A 19,014-nucleotide genomic window follows, 5' to 3' on the forward strand; every position below is an offset into this window, starting at 1 on the left:
GCTTGCAAGTTACCAGAAGGAAACTTCCTATAAAAGTCTCAAGACATTCCTCGGAATGCCCCATCTTCAGGACCGTGATTACTTCGGACGAATTATCAAATTTAGGGAGCTCTTTAGGTGGAATACGAACGGAAGCAGACATAAACCCAATGATGGCCATCATGGACCATGGCATTCTGGCACCAAGCTTAGAGATTTGTCCGGGTTAACAATGGTTAACAATATGAATACATGTACGCATATGTAAGCCGGATACATCCGAATGAACATTAATCTTCATTTTTTGTTCATCAAGCTTTTACAGACTCATGAGACTATAGTATAATACGTGGCCATTTTTTATCATGAAAATCCGCACGATTTTTTTTCTGTCGTCGTTGTTTCCGAAACCTAGATAAAACCGGCTTAGCCGCCGTTACACACGGAGCAACAAAGTACATGCCGGAGACGACATTTCCTGTTTTGGGATGTGCCATTGTCGTGAGGCTTACAGCTCAATGGTTAGTCTTCTGGCAGTCACTGCTCACTGTCAACAGCGGTTTTTAACTGCCACTAGCGTCCTACTTTTTAATAGGGTTAGCACAAGGAAATAGCGAATTACGTCCGATTACCGATAGTGACAGGGATGGCTGAGGAAGAGTGTAAAAATATAGAATTCAATGAAGCTGATTTTAATGAAGCCGTTATTATAACTTTTTTCAAAATTTGGATGTGACAATATATTTATTGACGGTCTTTCGGTCTTGACGAGACAACTTTAATGGGATTAACTGAGAGATACTTAACGTAACCATAAGGGATAACGTGCACTTTGTGCTTTTGAACAGCATGTCTCGAACTCTTCCTCACTTTTACTCACCAATTACACAGTTAGAACAATGAGGTCGAAGTAATTTTCACCCCAAGGAGGCAACAATATTAAAGTTGTATGAGCATTCCCCGGTCTACATTATCTTCAGTTTATATCATCAATGCAACCACACCGTTATGCATATTTATCAGTGTTGTGAAGTATAGGCAGCTCAGGGAAAACGTCTTAAGTATCAACATCTCGGGCCATTGATAGATGGCTCGTCGGGTTTTGCTTTAAATCAGCCTGCTCTCCGGTCGAGATGATAACGAAAATATGATCGATGACATGTTGTTGCAATACATCAAATTGCTATGAGTAATTTTTTAGTCGCTGCAAACGAAAGCGTTGTAATAAACTGGGTACATCAGCAGCTTACTACCCCTTAATTGACCATTACTTATACTTTCTCTTTACTTCCAGGCAGCCAACTCTCGCCAAATCACACACCAAACGAGACAAGATAGCGCAAATCCGACATTACGATCAGGTGCAATTTGCATGTCAGACGACATCACAATCAGATATATCCACAATCAAGCAACAAACAGATCACACTGGAAACCCCCTGGGGCCATTCGCGCACGGGAAGTAAAAGCCAATAGCAATAATGGACGAAATCGCCTCCGATATCGCAAGGCGACCGCCATCTTGATAAGAGATGTGAAACCGTCAAAATATCAATATCGATATCATTTCAATAATCTCAATCTTATTTGAAGTTATACTCCTACCGTCATAGAATTAAAGAGTTGGGGCTAATGCCTCTTTTTCCGCATGGCATCGAAATCTTATTACACATGCAGAGAAGATGGCCTAGTACCGGTAGGCTGAAAGCCGTCATGTTTTCCGATTTTTCAACTTTATCCCAAATAAGGTATTACGCGATACCCAACTTCATCCACTGTTCATAATCCGCCATCACGTTTTTTTTGGGCGGATGCCATAATCCGTCATCATGTTTACTTTGGTGCGGATGTCGTAGGTAATGCAGCGACCACTAGCGGAAGGAAGCATGTTGTTTAAAGACGAGATAAATAAAACCATGTTGCGTACGACATTCTTTAAGCATTCACATCACAGTGTTCACTCCCGACTGACGCATGCTACACACTACAAAACACTGACTTTCAGAATAAAAAAATGTCACAATAGGATGAGAAGAACGTTAATACAAAAAAGAAAGAATATCCGATCACAAAATGACCACGTTGTATCCGGCATGCAATTCATCTCTTATTTCCGGTCTGAATATACGCCATTTTAAAATAGCCCGTCCAGCAATGGGCTGACATTTCACAAACACCGCCCAAATGTTTTTTTCTCATATTTTTGCCAGCGAAAGTTCCACGTAATCATTGAGGCAGTGTTGTACTGAGACAGCGATGGAAGAAGATGATTGGATATTTTGTGATCGAAAAAATTATGAAGAATATACGAGTAGGAAGAAGGGAAGAAAAGAGGGAAATCAGTCACCCACGTACAGTGTTATCAACGCACTCTATACTACATGCATTTTTGACATTTTGAACATTTGACGAAAAGGTTTTACTGAGATGTCTGTACCACCTCGAGAATATATTTTTAAGGTTCGTGGCAACAGAATATTCCTTTGGTTGTTAAACGGTTAAAAAACACACATAATCCTGTATTTTATAAACTCGTCGATAACTTTCTTGAATTTAATGAATACCTTTTTAAAATTTGGACATTTGACAAAAAGGTGTTACTTAGCTATGTGTGCAGCCTGGAGAATACATGTACTTCTTATGTTTCGTGGCAACATATTATTCCTTTGGTTGTTAACGGTAAAAAGCGTTACATACTCTTTCATTTAACTCGACCATAAAGTTCTTGAATTTAATGATTGTATTTTCAAATGTAATAATAATTGTAGATTTTGAAGTACACTTGGAATAGATACTCGAAGCATACGAAAGTATGCTGCCGCATCTATCCTGCAGGTGTTAAAACTGGATTATTTGATGCAGAATAAAATAAATTCTATGAAAGAAAATACACGAAACGTGAATGACTCGTATTACTAGCAAGCCCCAGGGATTAAAATGGCGTATTCTGTGTTCAAAGCTCAAGTTGTTTGCAGAAAAATGAAACTTTGAAAAAGCGCGAGAATCTTAAGAATCGGGTTACAAAATCTGCTGCCAGGTTCTCAAATAATTGCTGGCTTTGACGTTTGCGATCTTACGGGGTTATTTTCCATTCATTGCAGTCGCAGAGGATATTTTTAATGTATTATTGGTGCGAAATTGGGATATCATTGGAACATATCCGTTTAAACATGGCCGCGGTAAAAACTAGCATCTTTCCCGATCCACGCTGGAAATACTGCTATATACCCATGTGAGAATGATTATAAAACACCCGTAGATGCATTCCAAGAAACTTAGCAGTAAAACCTTCTTTTTGACACATGCTTGCATTCCCATGGCAGTCGTCTGCCAGAGAATAGTGCGAATGGTTAATAGAAATATTCATGAAATATCGATTTACCACGGCGCCAGTTTGCTTTTTCGGTGAATATTGTACGATAATTATGCGTTTTATAGCAATTTTGAGACATCATGTATTGCAAACTTCACCAGGTTTTTCGCTTCACTGACTAACTAATCATGCACTTGTACACTTCCGAGTTGCTTATTTTTTATACCGACTCTCTGTTTAAAGGTTAAAATCTCAATTCTGTAGCCCAGCCGCAATGTATGTACAGTCATGATCATTAATACTTTTTCCTACATTCTATTCACCAGGAAGTACTTATTTCTTTTAATAAGTTAAAAAGTACTGCCGTTCTATCAAACAGAAAAATGGCAACCCCAAAAATATTCGACAAACTGTTCAATAACAGTAATGAAATACCTTACTAACGATCATATCCGTATAATCATATAGAATAAGTTCACAACAATGGTATGAAATCATTTCCCAGTCACATAAACTCTGCATATAACTTATAGTATTGTCATATCTGCTCGAGGCCAACACAATTTAAAAGATAGCTGCACAAGTCTTGAAGCGAAAAGAGATATTTAGACTCTGTTATCCGAACCAGCCAACAAAATCATGATCAGAGAGAGGTATCAATGTCAACCATAAAGGTATAGTTATAAATATATCACTCTCAATTCCTTCGTAATACCTCGTGAGAGGAATTCGCAGCTTTGAACTTCAAATAAGGTACATGTAACGCCGAGTCACCTCTCTCTTCAAGGGAATTCTCGTAATATTGACCAATCCAGTTTGAAAGGTATACTCTTCAGAGTTAAACCTGTAACAGCTCGCTGCTACTGCAACATTTTGCAAATAAAATTTCCACTACGGCGCCGCGAAACAGGCAAATACCACTTTCCTTTCTAGAACGCGTGCTGGCATCTATGAAAATCACACTGGCACCTGGCAGATTCGACAGAATTTCTCGACTTTAGTATAAACATCACCATGCTGAAATAACTTCAACATGCATAACCTGTTACTTTGTAATACAACTGCAGTTATTAACAAATATGTAAAATAATGAGATATATTTATGTATACATTATGTATATTATATATTCCAATGATATATTTTGTTCTAATTACAATAGGTGACCTTACAACTTCTGAGTCTTGACAATCATGGTGATAAAAGAGAACTAATTTGATTGCACTAAAATGATATTTCTGACTCATCGTTTTTTGTTCTCTTACATTCCGCCTTCGGCCGCTTAACTCATCCGGGAGACAAAAGTTGGCGTGAACACGAATCACTGCTGCTCGCTTTCATGCCCCTCTTTTACAACATGTCATGTTCAGAGCACGGGAGCTAATACATGTACCCTCCTGTTTAGAGTGATTAAAAAATTTCGTCGAACTTTTGTCTGCAAACTACACTGTAAATTTAGAATGAATGAAGGAGATTTTGCCATTCAGAAACTTCTTAATAAGTAGATCAGTTGACGGTGACGACATTTTTAAAAATAATCGTCTTGTGACGCCGCGGAGGGTTATTCATTCTGATAAAAGTTGCCAAAACTGAGTTAGAAGCAAATTTTTGACTTATTTATTCAGAAGTTATCAGGAGCAGTAAGGTCCACTTCACGCATTATATAAAACGATCTACTTGGCAGGGACTACACCACTACTTGGACTAGCCACACAGTTTTGCAATCGCTACGTAGAAATCACGTGACATTGTGCAAAAATTGCGGACGTTTAAACTCAAGCGACTATTAGAGACGTTTAGATGTGCACCGAGTGTTCAAGTTGTCGCCGTGTACAAATAAGACGTGCTACATGTATGTTTGCAAGTGGGTAATAATTTAGTTAGTTTCTTCAGTTATACGGAAGCCCTCATAGCTTTCAATGTTCTCATGTTAGCAGTTGTCGTTTGAGAAACGTCTTGCAGGCTTGGATTTGGGTATCGATTTCGTTTACTGGTGCGCTTCAAAACCTCTCTATTGTTAAGACTTAACCACTTGTGAAACACGTAATATATCTCTATAAGTATTTTCACTAAATGCATAACTTATCTTGGTATGAAATTTGCATCTATGGATATTTGTAGTCAAATTTGGAAGTAACCCGGTGAGGAATGAGTGACCGCTCGTAGGATTTTGGCAAGCTAAACTGAGAAATTCGTAGTACTGTATGTAGTCCCCAAAAGTTAGTTTGTGATTGTTGTTTATACAGTATCACTAAATTGGTGTTAACTTTAAACTTGGCCTTCTTCAGCGAATTTCACTAGAACTTTCGCCGAATTTGTGACTTACTTGGTTGAACAGCCGGATCCTGGTAATAAATGACAATGCCTCCCGACGACTGTATGATTGTTGCAGTGAAAATAGTTCCACATTTCACCTTTTATCAAAAAATATTCTAAAGTACCTTGATGAAATTGCCGCATTTTACTCTTCTAAGGAAGTCTATTCAACATGTATAGGAAGCAAGAACGTGCATCTTCACGTGCTGCCACCTTTGTGCCCAAATTGACATTCCGATCCAGAGCACCTCAGTGACGTCATTAGGTGGTCCGCATCAATTGAGTGGATGATTTTCCTTTGAATTGACAGAGAACACTGTATATAAAAACGTCTAACATGATGAGTTATTCTTCTAGCTGAAATGGCATCTTACAGTCTTCGTTTCGCCATCGATTCACGTTTTGTACAAACCTCACGCAACTTCCGGTTTTCGTATGAAAGACAGTTAAACTAGCAGCTAGCTCCTACTTGGACCATGGTATTCCTCTAGATGCCACGTGAGCACATAGTTTGGAAAGTGACACATAATATTCTTGGTGCGGTTTAAAAAGCAGTGACCTTCACGTACATGCACACTTACATACACTCACAGGGCACAAGTGACAAGCACAGGGCCCGGAAAGCCATAGTTTGCCCGCGAACAACGAAGAGTTCAACTTATAAACACTGACTATTATCACTGAATCGTATCCCAGTCCACTGGGTACATATTCACTTGCAACCGACCCGAAGGATGCGGTTGATTCGACAAGAACCTTCGCCCTAGGGCGAATCCACCTATTAACCTAGGGACAAGGTCGCTACTCAACTTGTTCAAATTGTGTGAATCACGGTTTGAATTTTCTATGTACATTGTACACTTGTGAACGGGTACTTTTGACGAGACTCATTCACACACTGGCAAGTTAGAAGCAACCACAAGGTGCATAATAGCTCTCACACAGCTTCGATAGTTCCAGAAATAGTCGATAAGTGGCATTGGTACCGCTTCGTATTCTCACTATATCCAAAAGGTGGCGTGACGCCGGTCACGTCTTATGGAAGTCACCTTTAAGAATCCGTAAGAAAACTTTCTTGAATTGCGCATTTGCGAACGCATAACAAAACGGATTGATGGGACTGTTCAGATAGCACAGCCAGTACGAAATATTATAGAGATCCAAATTAACACAAGTCGGACACCAGCCCATTATTGGGGACAGTATATGATATGGCGTCCAACATACCACAAAAGCTCCTAGAATAAACGTTATAGTCCTCAACGCTTTTCGCGCGCGATTTTCCGATTTGGATTTTTGTTTTTCCTTTTTTTGTTTACTGCTGCGTTTCCTACTTCCACCCATACTCTTGGAGAGATTCGACATGAGAGAACTACCTAGTTTGTTTTGACTGTTTTTCGATCTGTGCATTCCTTTTTTGCCGCTAGGCGTTGCATTGAGCGGCGTGAGCTCCTCATTTTGAATGATTTTCGAAACAGTTTTGCCCGAAGAGCTATCGTCAACAGTCTCGACTTGAATAGTCGCCATGGAGATTCCACCACTATTTTTAGGATCCGAGAACCGGATGCTAGTGTTGCGTGAATGATTGCCGGATTGCATTCCATCGTGGTCCTCCGGCAACAACCCACTATGGTCATCCTGGTCGTCTTCGTCTGCTTCGCGGAAAGACTCCCGTTTCTTCCAAACAGGCGACGGCGGACATTCGTCGCGAATCATGTTCCCGTTTGGGCGATTTGGTAAAATGTCCGTCAACATTTTCATATTTTCCGTCGACTGCAAAGACTTAATGCTTTCCTGGTCAATGTAGCTGACCCCTTGGATCCTATCCGGCGTGGTCGCTAAGTTCACGCAAGGTGTGCTACCGTCTTTTTCTTTGGCAGTGTGTGATTTTGGCAAGTCAAGAGACAGGTGTTGCTTTCGCCGTTCTAGCGTGGAAGAGTCGGAGTTTGCAGAGGGCGCGGGGGCGCCGTCCGCGGTATCTAGAAGCGAAGACGACCTATTGGAAGAAAAACCCTCATTATGGTGGGCCAGATCCTGCGGTTCACTAGAATGCGCGGAGACGGTGTGGTAACCAGAGTCATTCGGAGGAGTATTCGAATTGGAAACCGGTATCGGCACAACTTTTAAACTGGGTACATCCAAACTCGATTTCTTTTTCTCCTCTTTTCTCTTTTTACGTTCTTTTCGCTCCTTAGGAACCTCGTCCGGGAAATGCGATTGTTTGGGAGATTGACTCTCGTGGTCAGTGTCAGAAGGAAAGGCCGGGCTACTCGACCTTTCGTCGTCCTTCCCGGCTTTACTGAAACTGGTCGTACTGGTGGCCCTGGGCCTATTCGCACCAGCAACAGACAGCGCAGTCTGATTATTCTCTACCGCATTCTGCTCCCGCCCCGGACTTGTCGCTTTCGACATCCCGATCCCTATTTTAGACATCGTTTGCCCCGCCATGGAAACGAGGCTGGTCATTTTCTTTTGCTTCGCTTCAGACTTTCTCTGCAGGTTTAACGCAACTTTGTAAATCCCAGTGTACAGCCCACACATCACGATTAATGTAATCCAAAAATACCCAACTATCAATAAGGTATTAAACAACGGATCGTTTTGAAACTGCGTGTAGCATACGTTCGGGTCAATCGTCCGTCCGCCCGCAAAATATTGCCATCCTATAATTGTTGTAAAAAATATGACCGAAGGTATTATCCACGTTAGTGCCACCATGTTTATAACTTTTTTCTCTGTCCGCCAATTCCGGTATTTAGCTGGAACCTTCACCGAGCAGAAGCGGTCCACAGTTATGAAGAAGACAGTGTATTGCGAAGTCAAACAGACAGTGTAATCCAAGGATAACCACAAATCACATATGATCTCCCCGATCGGCCATCTCCCTAACAGTAAGTACATTGTATACAAGTTCATGGAAAAGAATCCTATCAGTAAATCTGAGACAGCTAAACTTGCAATGAAGTAATTCGTGGGCTGCCGTATAGTCCGGTCTAAAATGAAACTCATTATCACCAAGATGTTGCCTAAAACTGTCACAATGCTTACAATTCCCGCTAAAACAGCCAAGAGAATAGTGAGCCAAATATCATAGGGCATGGTCGACACTGCGGCCGCCGCTGTCCCGTTTATTGTCACGTTTAATCCGCATATCAGGGAGTCGTTAAGTAAACACGGAAAGTCCGTCGGAAGCAACCCAGTTCCGTTGAAACCTAAATCCAGGTCTAACGTGGAGGCCTCGTACGGCAGCCTCTGGATTGCCTCCAGGTTCTCTTGATCGAGTTTGTTGTCTATCCACGTGTAGTTCACGTGATCGTTTCCCAAGAACGTCACGTTATCCAGTATGGTGAGATTTGGCTGCCTGGGCGCCATTGCTGGGTGGACTAGCGGGTGCGATGATACTGTCTTTCGCTATTTGATTGATGGAGCGGCTTCAGTTGATGCATACGTCGTCTGCAAAGACAAAGAATCGGAGAAGAAATTAGAAATGGCGAGTCGAAGTGTCATAGATGGTGTTGCTCTTATGACTCCCAGCTCCCTGAAAAACCACATCCATGGAGTGCGTCAGATGAAAGATCTACCGTCGTGTCGACTGAGAATTTCTCTGAAAAAGACCTAAACATAGAGACATGAAGGAAAATCAGAAATCATGGACAAACCTTCCCCCGCATGCCGTCGACTTGGCAATTATAGCGGTTAGTGCTTGCCATGGTAACTCTTCATCATACTCCAAATATCTGCCTTGATTGGTAATCTTTTACAACCAAATGGACCCCAATCTCGACGATAATGTATTTGTTTGTGGTTTATGCGACTCTTTTGATTATGACCATGACAACATACATGACATGTGGCACTCTCTTTGAAGAAGCTCGATTGAGGAAGGAAACGGAACTGGTGACGGGAGGTTACCACGGCCGGTGTGGAATTGGTCAGGAAAGCAATTCACAAGGAAGGTCAGCAGTGAACAACAAAAGAAGATAGACGAAGTGTATAAATGGAGAAGGAGCTAAAGGCAGGGAAACAACTTGTGTCGATCACTAACTGATGCCAATTGAGAGCAGAACGCGCAGAAAGCCACGACAAATACATCGTTACAGTAGGGATTTTCACTACTGTTGCCTGCAAAAATGTGTGGCATGGAGTAATATACTGGCATGAGGAAAAAATGTTTAACACTATAAGATTTACATGTATATGGAAAACTTAAAGCTGTCCGTGGATCCCGTTGTCATGCTTCTTGGCGTACTAGTAAATATAAATTGAAACCTTAGAGGTGTCTCCGAACGGTTAATATGAAAGTGCAAGCCGACAGGAGGCATATAGCAGCCGGAAGACATTGGACAATGCCATGCCATGTGGCCTCTGTGAATGTGGAACAAACTTGCATGTGGTATTGTTATTATAACGCAGATGTCAATACGTTACCAGCAACTTATTGTAGAAAGCATGTACAAGCTTGGCAAATAGCATAAAAAACGGATGGTTTATGGCTCTTTTGTCGGATTTTTGTTTTCTCCCTCTGTCTACTGCATGTGCATGCAAGTCTTCCAGGGCAAATGCCGGCGCCGGAGTTCACAACGTACTGAACTTCTTGAATTGATAAAGGCTGGGCACAATAGATGTCGGAGAGTGATAATGCGGTGGCTAATGGCTTCTGCGAATCGCGAAAGAAGGAATGACTTACTGCCATTACCCCAAAAACCTATCATTACGGACTTGTCCATGCCATCACGCAAAGAAGACGCGTCGAAACAAGTCACACGTATCTGTAGACTTTCAGTTTTTTTGTGACATGGTGTTTATGACAGGCATATTCTTCAACAACATACCATGATACGCTGTTTTTGCTGAGGTGACAGTTTTATTAGGGCTCAGCTGCCTTGTAACGAACATACGCTGCTCTGGGACCAATAAATGTAGACAATGTTGTCTGGAGGTACTGAATGCACTGCAAGCACATACATTTACACGATTATAGGTAATCGCTGTGGATATCATATCAAATAGGCATGGCTCTGGAACCTGACTTAAGAAGGCCACTATATCATTATCAGCAATACTTGGGTCATTTTCGAATACCTTCACGTAGTTCTCGCTTCAACCGCTCTGAAAGTACAGTGTTTGTGGAGAATAACTTAGGCCTACCTCTTCGAATCTTCTCAATGAAAAATTCATTAATCTGTCTCTAAAATATAACCCAGCCCAAGGTATGTGCTCCATGCTTTTGTTCTGCAATTATTGAATTTCTCTGCATCGGCTTCTTCAAAACGATGCCTCTAAGCCTGGAGTCAAATTTGGCGATAGTTCTTGTTTAAGGTCAATGTAATGTAGGTTAACAGCGTAGGAGGAGTATCACCAACGGTTTCTCGTATGCCATCCTCCTTCATCGAGTATGGTGACGGTGGCCCGTCGGGTCGAATGAATCTTTTATACATAAAAACTGTCTGGGTTGAATAGACGATACTGCCTCTCTGCGGCCAAGTTGCATTGGCTATTCGAAGTATACGGTTCCCGAGAGGGTTTTTGCCAGTAAGTGGAGACAATTCGATGTAAGGCAGCCACCGCAGAACGTTTAGGAAGCCAACTACACTACTACACGTTCGTTTGGCAGCTTCATCACCTGTGGGTGGGTCTAACCAACAAATATAGAACATTTTAAGACCATAAGCATTGAGTAATCTTTGTCTTTTTAACAGTCATCAAAACTGGCAGCCATTTCTGTGCGGAATGGACTTGGCTTAGGGCGTGCGATGCATGACATAAATCTCTATAAAGCGTATCAATTACTCTCTGTAATATCCTCGGCTTACGCAAGCTTAGTCTGTGATAATATCTCCAACTAAAATAAGTATTGACTGCATGGTTATATTGCAAAGGTCAAAGATGCCAGGAAGCTTTTTGATGAAGTGGATTCATATTGTTGTGATACATACATTCATAATGGAAAGTCGTCACCTCCGATCCTCTGATATGTACAGTAACTGTATTCCGATAAATAGTTGCTTATCTCTGCTTGGGACCATCTCACAATTACACTGAAGGAGTGAAACGGCAAAAGATGAAATCTCTCTCTCTCTAGGGAAAAATCTCAAATTTCAAATTTTGAACGAATGCTCTTGGCCTTTAACATAACCAGCACCTTTTTAGATAGTCCTATCTCATATTACTAGAAGGCTGACACGTTGCCAGTTTTCCAAATGAAAATGAAATTAGTATTAAACCGAATACATTAACAACAATGGTTTCTAATCTAAGATAGGGTAAAGCCTCTCCATAATAATGGTACTGTCAGAGAATAGCTGCCTTGTGAGTGATCAAGATAGACGCCCACCAAACTATTTTATAGAGAGCTCAAGCAAAACCGATAGGAGCTGGAAAAATATAGGCTGTACTATAACAGGATGTGAAGGGATTGGACTTCAAAGAGAACGGAGAGAAAAAAAGGGCTGTTACCGGCAAATCTTGGTGTTCATTGGACGCGGGTTGCTTTGACCATTCAGCTGGTGGTGATTCCAACTGTGATAAGCCATCTTAAATTAGGAAGCCCAGATAATTATCTCACGTCCTGCAACGATGACCGCCAATGCCCTCGGAGTAACGAGTTTGTTCACCTCTTGCCGCGAAAAGGGACACATCTCGCTGAATGAGAAGATGGTGCATGGTCTTTCGCCAAGCAGTGCTCTACTTGCGTCAAGGATCTCCCGACATTATACAGTTGCCGGACACGTTCTTTTTGGACAATCTGAGCGATTCCGTTGCCTCTCATCAGGTCCAGAGAAAACAACGACATTCACCAAGGATTGAAATGCCATAAAACTCTTCATCTTTGCATAACAAAGTACAAGTTGTAGTAAACCTTTACAATTTTGAGGAATCTGCCATAATGCTGAACTGTCAGTCAATCCATACAAGCAAGCTAGCCTTGCTCTTTAAAATGCCCTTGTGGACCATGAACGCCTACAGACGTGACAGCAAAGGTTGTAGTGCATCAGAATGCTGTGTCAAACCTTCGAATCGTGACTCAGACATTATCAAAGCCATCAAAGCAATTGGAATTAACCATCTCCCAATAACATTACGTCAAGCTAACTTAGGCTGGAAAACTGTGCATTACACACGATGTATAGAAGACACACACACAACCAACGATAACAAAGACAAGGATTTGTTAAAATTCTTGCCTAGGGTTGACTGAGATAAGCGAACGAAAGACCAAACGAAAAAGAAATTGACATTTTATGCTACCGGTGTAAACAGACTGTTGTTTCGCTGGATGTCAGACGCTGTGATGATAGTGCTGAAATGTATTGGATCACTGTTGTGATGTTATGCACATGATGACTTTATAACTGAATCAAATGAGGTCAAGGTTGCATTCGTTTTCGACACTTTTTCTCGGCTGCTCTACCCGCCGTTTGCCCAAAGCTATGTATCACCATAGACAGAAAATGAGTCAAACTTAAGACATAACATTCCACCACCTGCGTCCTATGTACGATTTACGACTAAGGCACGAGACTTTCATTTTTAACAAGTGTTACTGCTCTCATTAAAAGATCGTAAAATCGTACGCAAGAAAATTGATGCATTTTCGATGTTATTTTCTAAAAAATATTGCTTTTGCAAAAACAGAGGGTTTGGAAAGATATGTACTATTCAGTGTCGGGATCACAGAGCAATATACTAGTATGTCACGTTGTGATGCGGGTGGTTTTATTGCGATTTCCCTCAGAACGGGGAGTTATGTAGGCTTACCTCTACACTTTAATTCGAAGGAACTTGTTGAATGTCAGCATCTTCAGAGCAAAAATAACGGGATTTCAGAAGTGGCTAAAAATCACTTTGACGAGAAAAAAGTACACAGAGAAATTAATTCCGGGATGTGCTGCAATCACGACATTCCTTAGCACATCAGTGCACACAATTTGAACACCTAACGAATATCGATTGGTCACTAAATGTACAATATTGTGGACGTTTACTCTTTGCCTGCCTATTATAGGTAACAAAAACAAATCCTGCATATTTCATATTCCTGTGCAAGCTGGAAACTATGCCTTCATTCAGTACATTTTCACCTGTTTCAGGCACCGCGGGGTGCATGCATCAACAATGCGATTATACGGCCATACACTGCTGGTGATAATACACATAACAGTAAGCGCTGCTTGCGAGTACATGTAGTACATTTAGACGTAAATGTACATGCAAGTACATCACATGTCTGTGAGTTAATTTCAATTGATTCGAATCGGGGAACCAGAAGATTAGTTTTTTAGGAAGCGATGACTGAAACTGCCACACAAAAATCCTTTAAGAATTTGATGAGTTCTGCGCATCTGGAAAACGAGAGATGACGTCAAATTGCCGAATCTCATTACAGCTACGGAGTAGGGCGAAGCAGGTCCGTATTTAGCCCCCCAAACGTCTCCGAAATTTCTTTTTTTCATGCAGATTTTGGATAAATATTGGTGATCTGCCCCCGAGACAGCCCCACTGTCACAGGAAAAAAAGCTAACTCCGACCTTGCGAATAATATGAGTCGTTACAAAATGTTGTAGTACGAGGGCTTACAGTGACCACGTCCACACGCACTAAACTTAAGTTATTTTGCGATGGAAACATATGATAATCCACTCCCCGAGTGGCAGGGTTGAGTGATATGCTATCTTTCACAATTAAATAACCAGGTCCTAAAAAGAAGAATTCTTTCAGTAAGCCAAGATGATCATTTGAAGATGTCGTTAACTTTCAAGAACCAAGCCTATGCTCCTCGGGGCTGATGTGCTGTCAGTAACAGGCTCCTCGCGTGGAGTTAATCAGCTCCCGAGTCCCAATCAGGTCATCAATCAAACGTTCCCGCTGATTAAAATTTCAGAGGCGACGTTAAAAATGTCTGAACAGAAAATGTCAGAAGTTGTTAGGATTAAATCGGGCGGTGCCATGGGTATTTTTAAGCCATTACACCAGCATGATATGGTGCGTGTCTTTATCAGTTAGTTAATCAATTAATTAGTGAATTTGTGAAGTGTTTAATTGATGTCTGTGTATTCTCATAAACTTGAGACACTCATACTCTAATTTCACCAATGTAAGACCGCTTCGTTAATTCCGTCGAAATCGACACAAATGCGAAGCCGGTATAAACGCCATGACCATCAAACAACTTGAATCACCACGAACATTATCTTTCAGCAGCCCCAGGCGCTTTTTCCGCCGCCAATACTTACAATTTTGATTCTTGCTTTAAATAATCTCAACTGTCACTCAACATGGTTGAAATTCACCCGAAAGTCCGAGTCGACATCCGAAACACTAGCATTGCCTTTACAAACACAGCCTCTGGCACTTTTTCTACCGCCAAAACTAAAACCTCCGCCAGATGTTTCCGAAGTATGTTCACCTGCTATATAATTGACTATATGATAACCTGTCCCTATCAAAGCACTCTACGGACACAGAGTAATGGACACTTAACTTGCCAAGTACCATTTGGTAGAGAGGATGAAAGAGAGGAGGCTATTCTGGCTGTCTGATGAAGACCAGTGATGAAGGAACACCACAATGGATCAATAAGTTTAGAAGTGGTTTAATTATTAGCCTACTGCCGACTTTTCCTGGTACAGTACACCTTTTTGTAAGTAGCATGTAGCGTGTTTCATTCCCGTTCTGACTGCCAAAGTCAAATGTCTTGTAAGGCAAAAGTCAAATGCTTTGTCAATTCTAGTGCCTTTGGTGGTTTTAAGTGAGACAGATCTTTTGGCAGTCTGATGTTTAGGGACCAGCGATGAAATGAATCCCCGTCAATACGTTTGTTGTCTATAGTGGTTTCGTGTTTGCCTTACTGACTGAAGTGAGGAAGTAACATCCATCAAGTTCGCGCGACAACACTCTCGTCGTGGCCGCAAAGTTCGCAGGTTTGGCAAACTTATGGTGCATTTTGTTCCAAGGATGACGCATGAAGTGTAGGCCAAATTCAAAATGTCTCGACGCGGTTTTAGGCGAAATGGCAGCTCCACCGAAAATATAGCCTTTGGCCATTCAACCCACAGGGCAGCTGTACTCAGCTTCACAGTTAGCAGTAGGATATACGACCGTTAAGGCACTCAATGGACACACGCTAATGGACACTTGGCGCATCAAGGGTCATTTGGGGAAGAGAGTAAAGTTATTGTAAAGCAACGATTGATATGGCACATTTTGGTCATTACACGAAAACCTTAAATCGGGATAAGGTTAATTTGTCGGTAATGGTGTCATTTTTCGAAAACACTGTGCCCGCTTAGTTAACACGTAGTTGGTGTTTCTTCGGGGTGGTTTCCAAATCTCAGCTCCACTCGCAACCCTGCTGATCATTGGTCTTGCAACAGATGTTATGGCATATATAGTATAGCACAGATGATCCTTTTCTGGGTTTCGGTCGCCACTGAAAGAATGCACAAACAGGCATGTACATCATTGAAAAAGGGGTACATCATCAACGGGTGGAGCATAATTTCTTTCCTTTTTCTCATTTCTGGAAGACATTCCCAGAGTTACATCTACCCATTTCGTGCAATTTCTAATTAATCAACGCCAATGCCTCTAACATGAAGCAATCGATGTGCATTCCAGTAAGCGAAAAGGCACGTCACATCAGGTTTTTAATACACCATGAGCAAGGATTAAACGAGTCCCCGTGAGATGCGTTCAAACTGGCACTGATGATTGAAAAAGAAGTTCTGTGTAACTTACTGTTTCTAAAGAAAGATAAAACGTGTGCCTTTGCACACCAAAGTGATTGATGGCAAACTGATTGATGTATAAATGCGACAAGAGATGCGACAGGTTGTTTTTGAACCGATCAATCCAACGCTAAGGGGAGAAGAAACTGTAACTTCGTTGATAAGCACAAACATTCGAATGGATTCCATTGCCGAATTGGTAACTTTCTGTCGAATTTTGGATGGGTGAGACAGGCTGGAGTTATTCAGAGTCGAGAACATGCATATTTTTACGCGAAGAGTCGACGAGGTCGAACCTGCGCTCTCTCGTCATATCCGGCGTAAAATCATGTTCAAAAGTTTATGGACACCAGTTTTTGCACATTTACTCAAAAACGGCTAATCCTATCGTACCCAAATATTCACCAATGGTGGAGAATCTTCCTGGCTATCGAATGACGTGATAGTTGATTTCAGGACCAATTGCATAACAAAGTTATTACATAATTTTGAGAGCCATCTATTTTTCACTTTTTGGTTGATTTTTTTTAATCGAAGTATAAATCTTGCATCATACAGATAACAATGCTAAGACTTTCTGTGAAGAAAGTATTTGAAAATATCATTTACTTTTCATGATATATCAAAATATCAAAATTTTGAGATTCTGAAAATTTTGAGATTTTTCTGATTTTTCGATATATCCTAGTAGTACCCATGTCCCCTGAATGAATGGTGATTTTTTTCTGATTTTCAACTAAAGGAACATCTTAAAATTATAATATGAAAATTTTCATACTACCAAGTATCCACCTTTTCTCCGATATATTTGTTGCTAGCTGTGCTAAATTGGTGCCAATCATTATTTGGGTATGACTTCTCAATGATACAGTTGCAAAAAACCCAAAAATATCAAATTATCAAAATATCAAAATTTTGATATTTCGATATATCTCAAAACCGAAATGAGATTTATCCAAATTTTTTTCACAGAAAGTCTTAGCAATGTGCAATATATACTGTAGGTTAATTTGGTTTTGAAAAATTGATTAACAAAAAAGTAAAAAAAAGATCCCTCTCAAAATTATGTAATAACTTTGTTATGCAATTGGTCCTGATATCAACTATCACGTCATTCGATAGCCAAGAAGATTCTCCACCATTGGTGAAAATTTGGGTTCAATAGGATTAGCCGTGTTTGAGAAAATGTGCAAAAACTGGTGTCCATAAACTTTTGAACATGATTGTACATGTATACGCTGCACGCTCTTATAAATAAAACGTTTTTGAGACTTCGAGAAACCATTAATGGCTATTCTGTCAGCACAAATATGCACCCAGTAGAAGTTTTTCAAGCATTGGCCATATTGCGTGTTGGCCAGCAGTGTTAACCAAGTTTCTTGCTGTTATCATTACTGGCAAGATAAAAAAGCGCCAACATTGCACAATCGGCATTTCCATTTGCCGACTCTACTGTTTTACCAGAGCATTAATCGAGGATGGACGTCAATGCAAGAAGATCAGTGCAATCTTTACAAAAATTGAGCTAGTGGCATTTTTGATAGCCATGTCGACTTCTACAGATCTGATGTGAGTACAATGAATGTTGTCGCTGTTAATAAGCCGGTGTCAAGCATTACACTGGGCTGGGCATTCCTAATGCATTCTCCATGAGTCTTTTTGTGGATATTGCTCATTTTCTTTAAATGGGTTTTTTCCTGACCACCTTTTTGTACGAGTCGCATCTATAACTATGCGCAAGTTGCCAATGATATCCTCCACCATGTTCTAGCAGAAAAAGCCATCAAATCGATTAAGTCAATTAGGTTTTGAATCGGTCTTTTCTCATCCTCACGTAAACTTAAAATAAATTTCTAATAAATCCCAGTCGATTTTGCCAAAGAATAATATGGTTATTAATTATTTTTTCTTGTTGCTGTCGCGGCATCTGAGTCGTGAATCGTATCAGCCGACTCCAGGTGTTTTCATGTTAATAGGCCTGAGTGGGCTCTATTGAACGCCACGCTAATTACGGCACGTTTGATCGGAAAATTATGCAGCAGTCGCGAATGGTAAATACTTGATGCAGCGGGGGATACTGGATGAAACAAAATGAAAATTAACCCGCCAGTGGAGGATGATGTTGATTTGAGCCTTTCTGCATGTTCAAAGGGTTTTTTGGCGTCTTATTTTTATCCTAGTATGTTAAAGTCCTAGAACGACCTATGATCAAGGGATCGAATTTCCAGTCTCACGGCCCATCCGAATCATCATGAGAAGGGGGGGGGGGGGATTGAGGCACAGATTTGCACCAGACTGCCAAATGCCAGCCTCGTGACATTACGCAGGCTCGCCTTGCGTGCGTATGAAATATTCAACAATATATTTATAGTAAAGCCATAAAAAGTTACTAATATGATCTTTATTCCAAACAATGGGTGTATCAAGGAAACTTAGACCGTGATCTAGCATGGATCGTCAGGAATTATGTGTCAGAATCCTCCCTATCAATTCTGAAATTGTTTGGTGATGTATTGGTATGGTAGCGTTGCTAGCTCTTCGATTGAAGGCACGTATGTAACTTGCAAAAGATATAACACATTGTGATGTGACAAACTGAATCTCAGCTATGCCTATGATTAAAGAAGAAAAGAAGTGCCAAGATTATGATCTTGAAAGTATCAAAATCAATGGTTCAAATT

At 40.9% G+C, this 19,014-nt stretch overlaps 1 protein-coding gene across 2 annotated transcripts in view; it reads right to left on the bottom strand.

Moving 5' to 3' along the window:
• Nucleotides 1–2,617: 2,617 nt before the first annotated feature.
• Nucleotides 2,618–19,014, bottom strand: part of LOC135498449 (muscarinic acetylcholine receptor M2-like) — a 124,372-nt gene continuing 107,975 nt past the window's right edge. For both annotated transcript variants that reach the window (XM_064788717.1, XM_064788719.1), the window contains exon 6: nt 2,618–9,059. In XM_064788717.1, the coding sequence (XP_064644787.1) occupies nt 6,636–8,978 (2,343 nt within the window). In that variant the 5' untranslated portion in view covers nt 8,979–9,059 and the 3' untranslated portion in view covers nt 2,618–6,635. The remainder of the gene's footprint in view (nt 9,060–19,014) is intronic.

This window comes from Lineus longissimus, chromosome 13 (genome assembly GCF_910592395.1).
Source record: "Lineus longissimus chromosome 13, tnLinLong1.2, whole genome shotgun sequence".
Lineage (NCBI taxonomy): Eukaryota > Metazoa > Nemertea > Pilidiophora > Heteronemertea > Lineidae > Lineus > Lineus longissimus.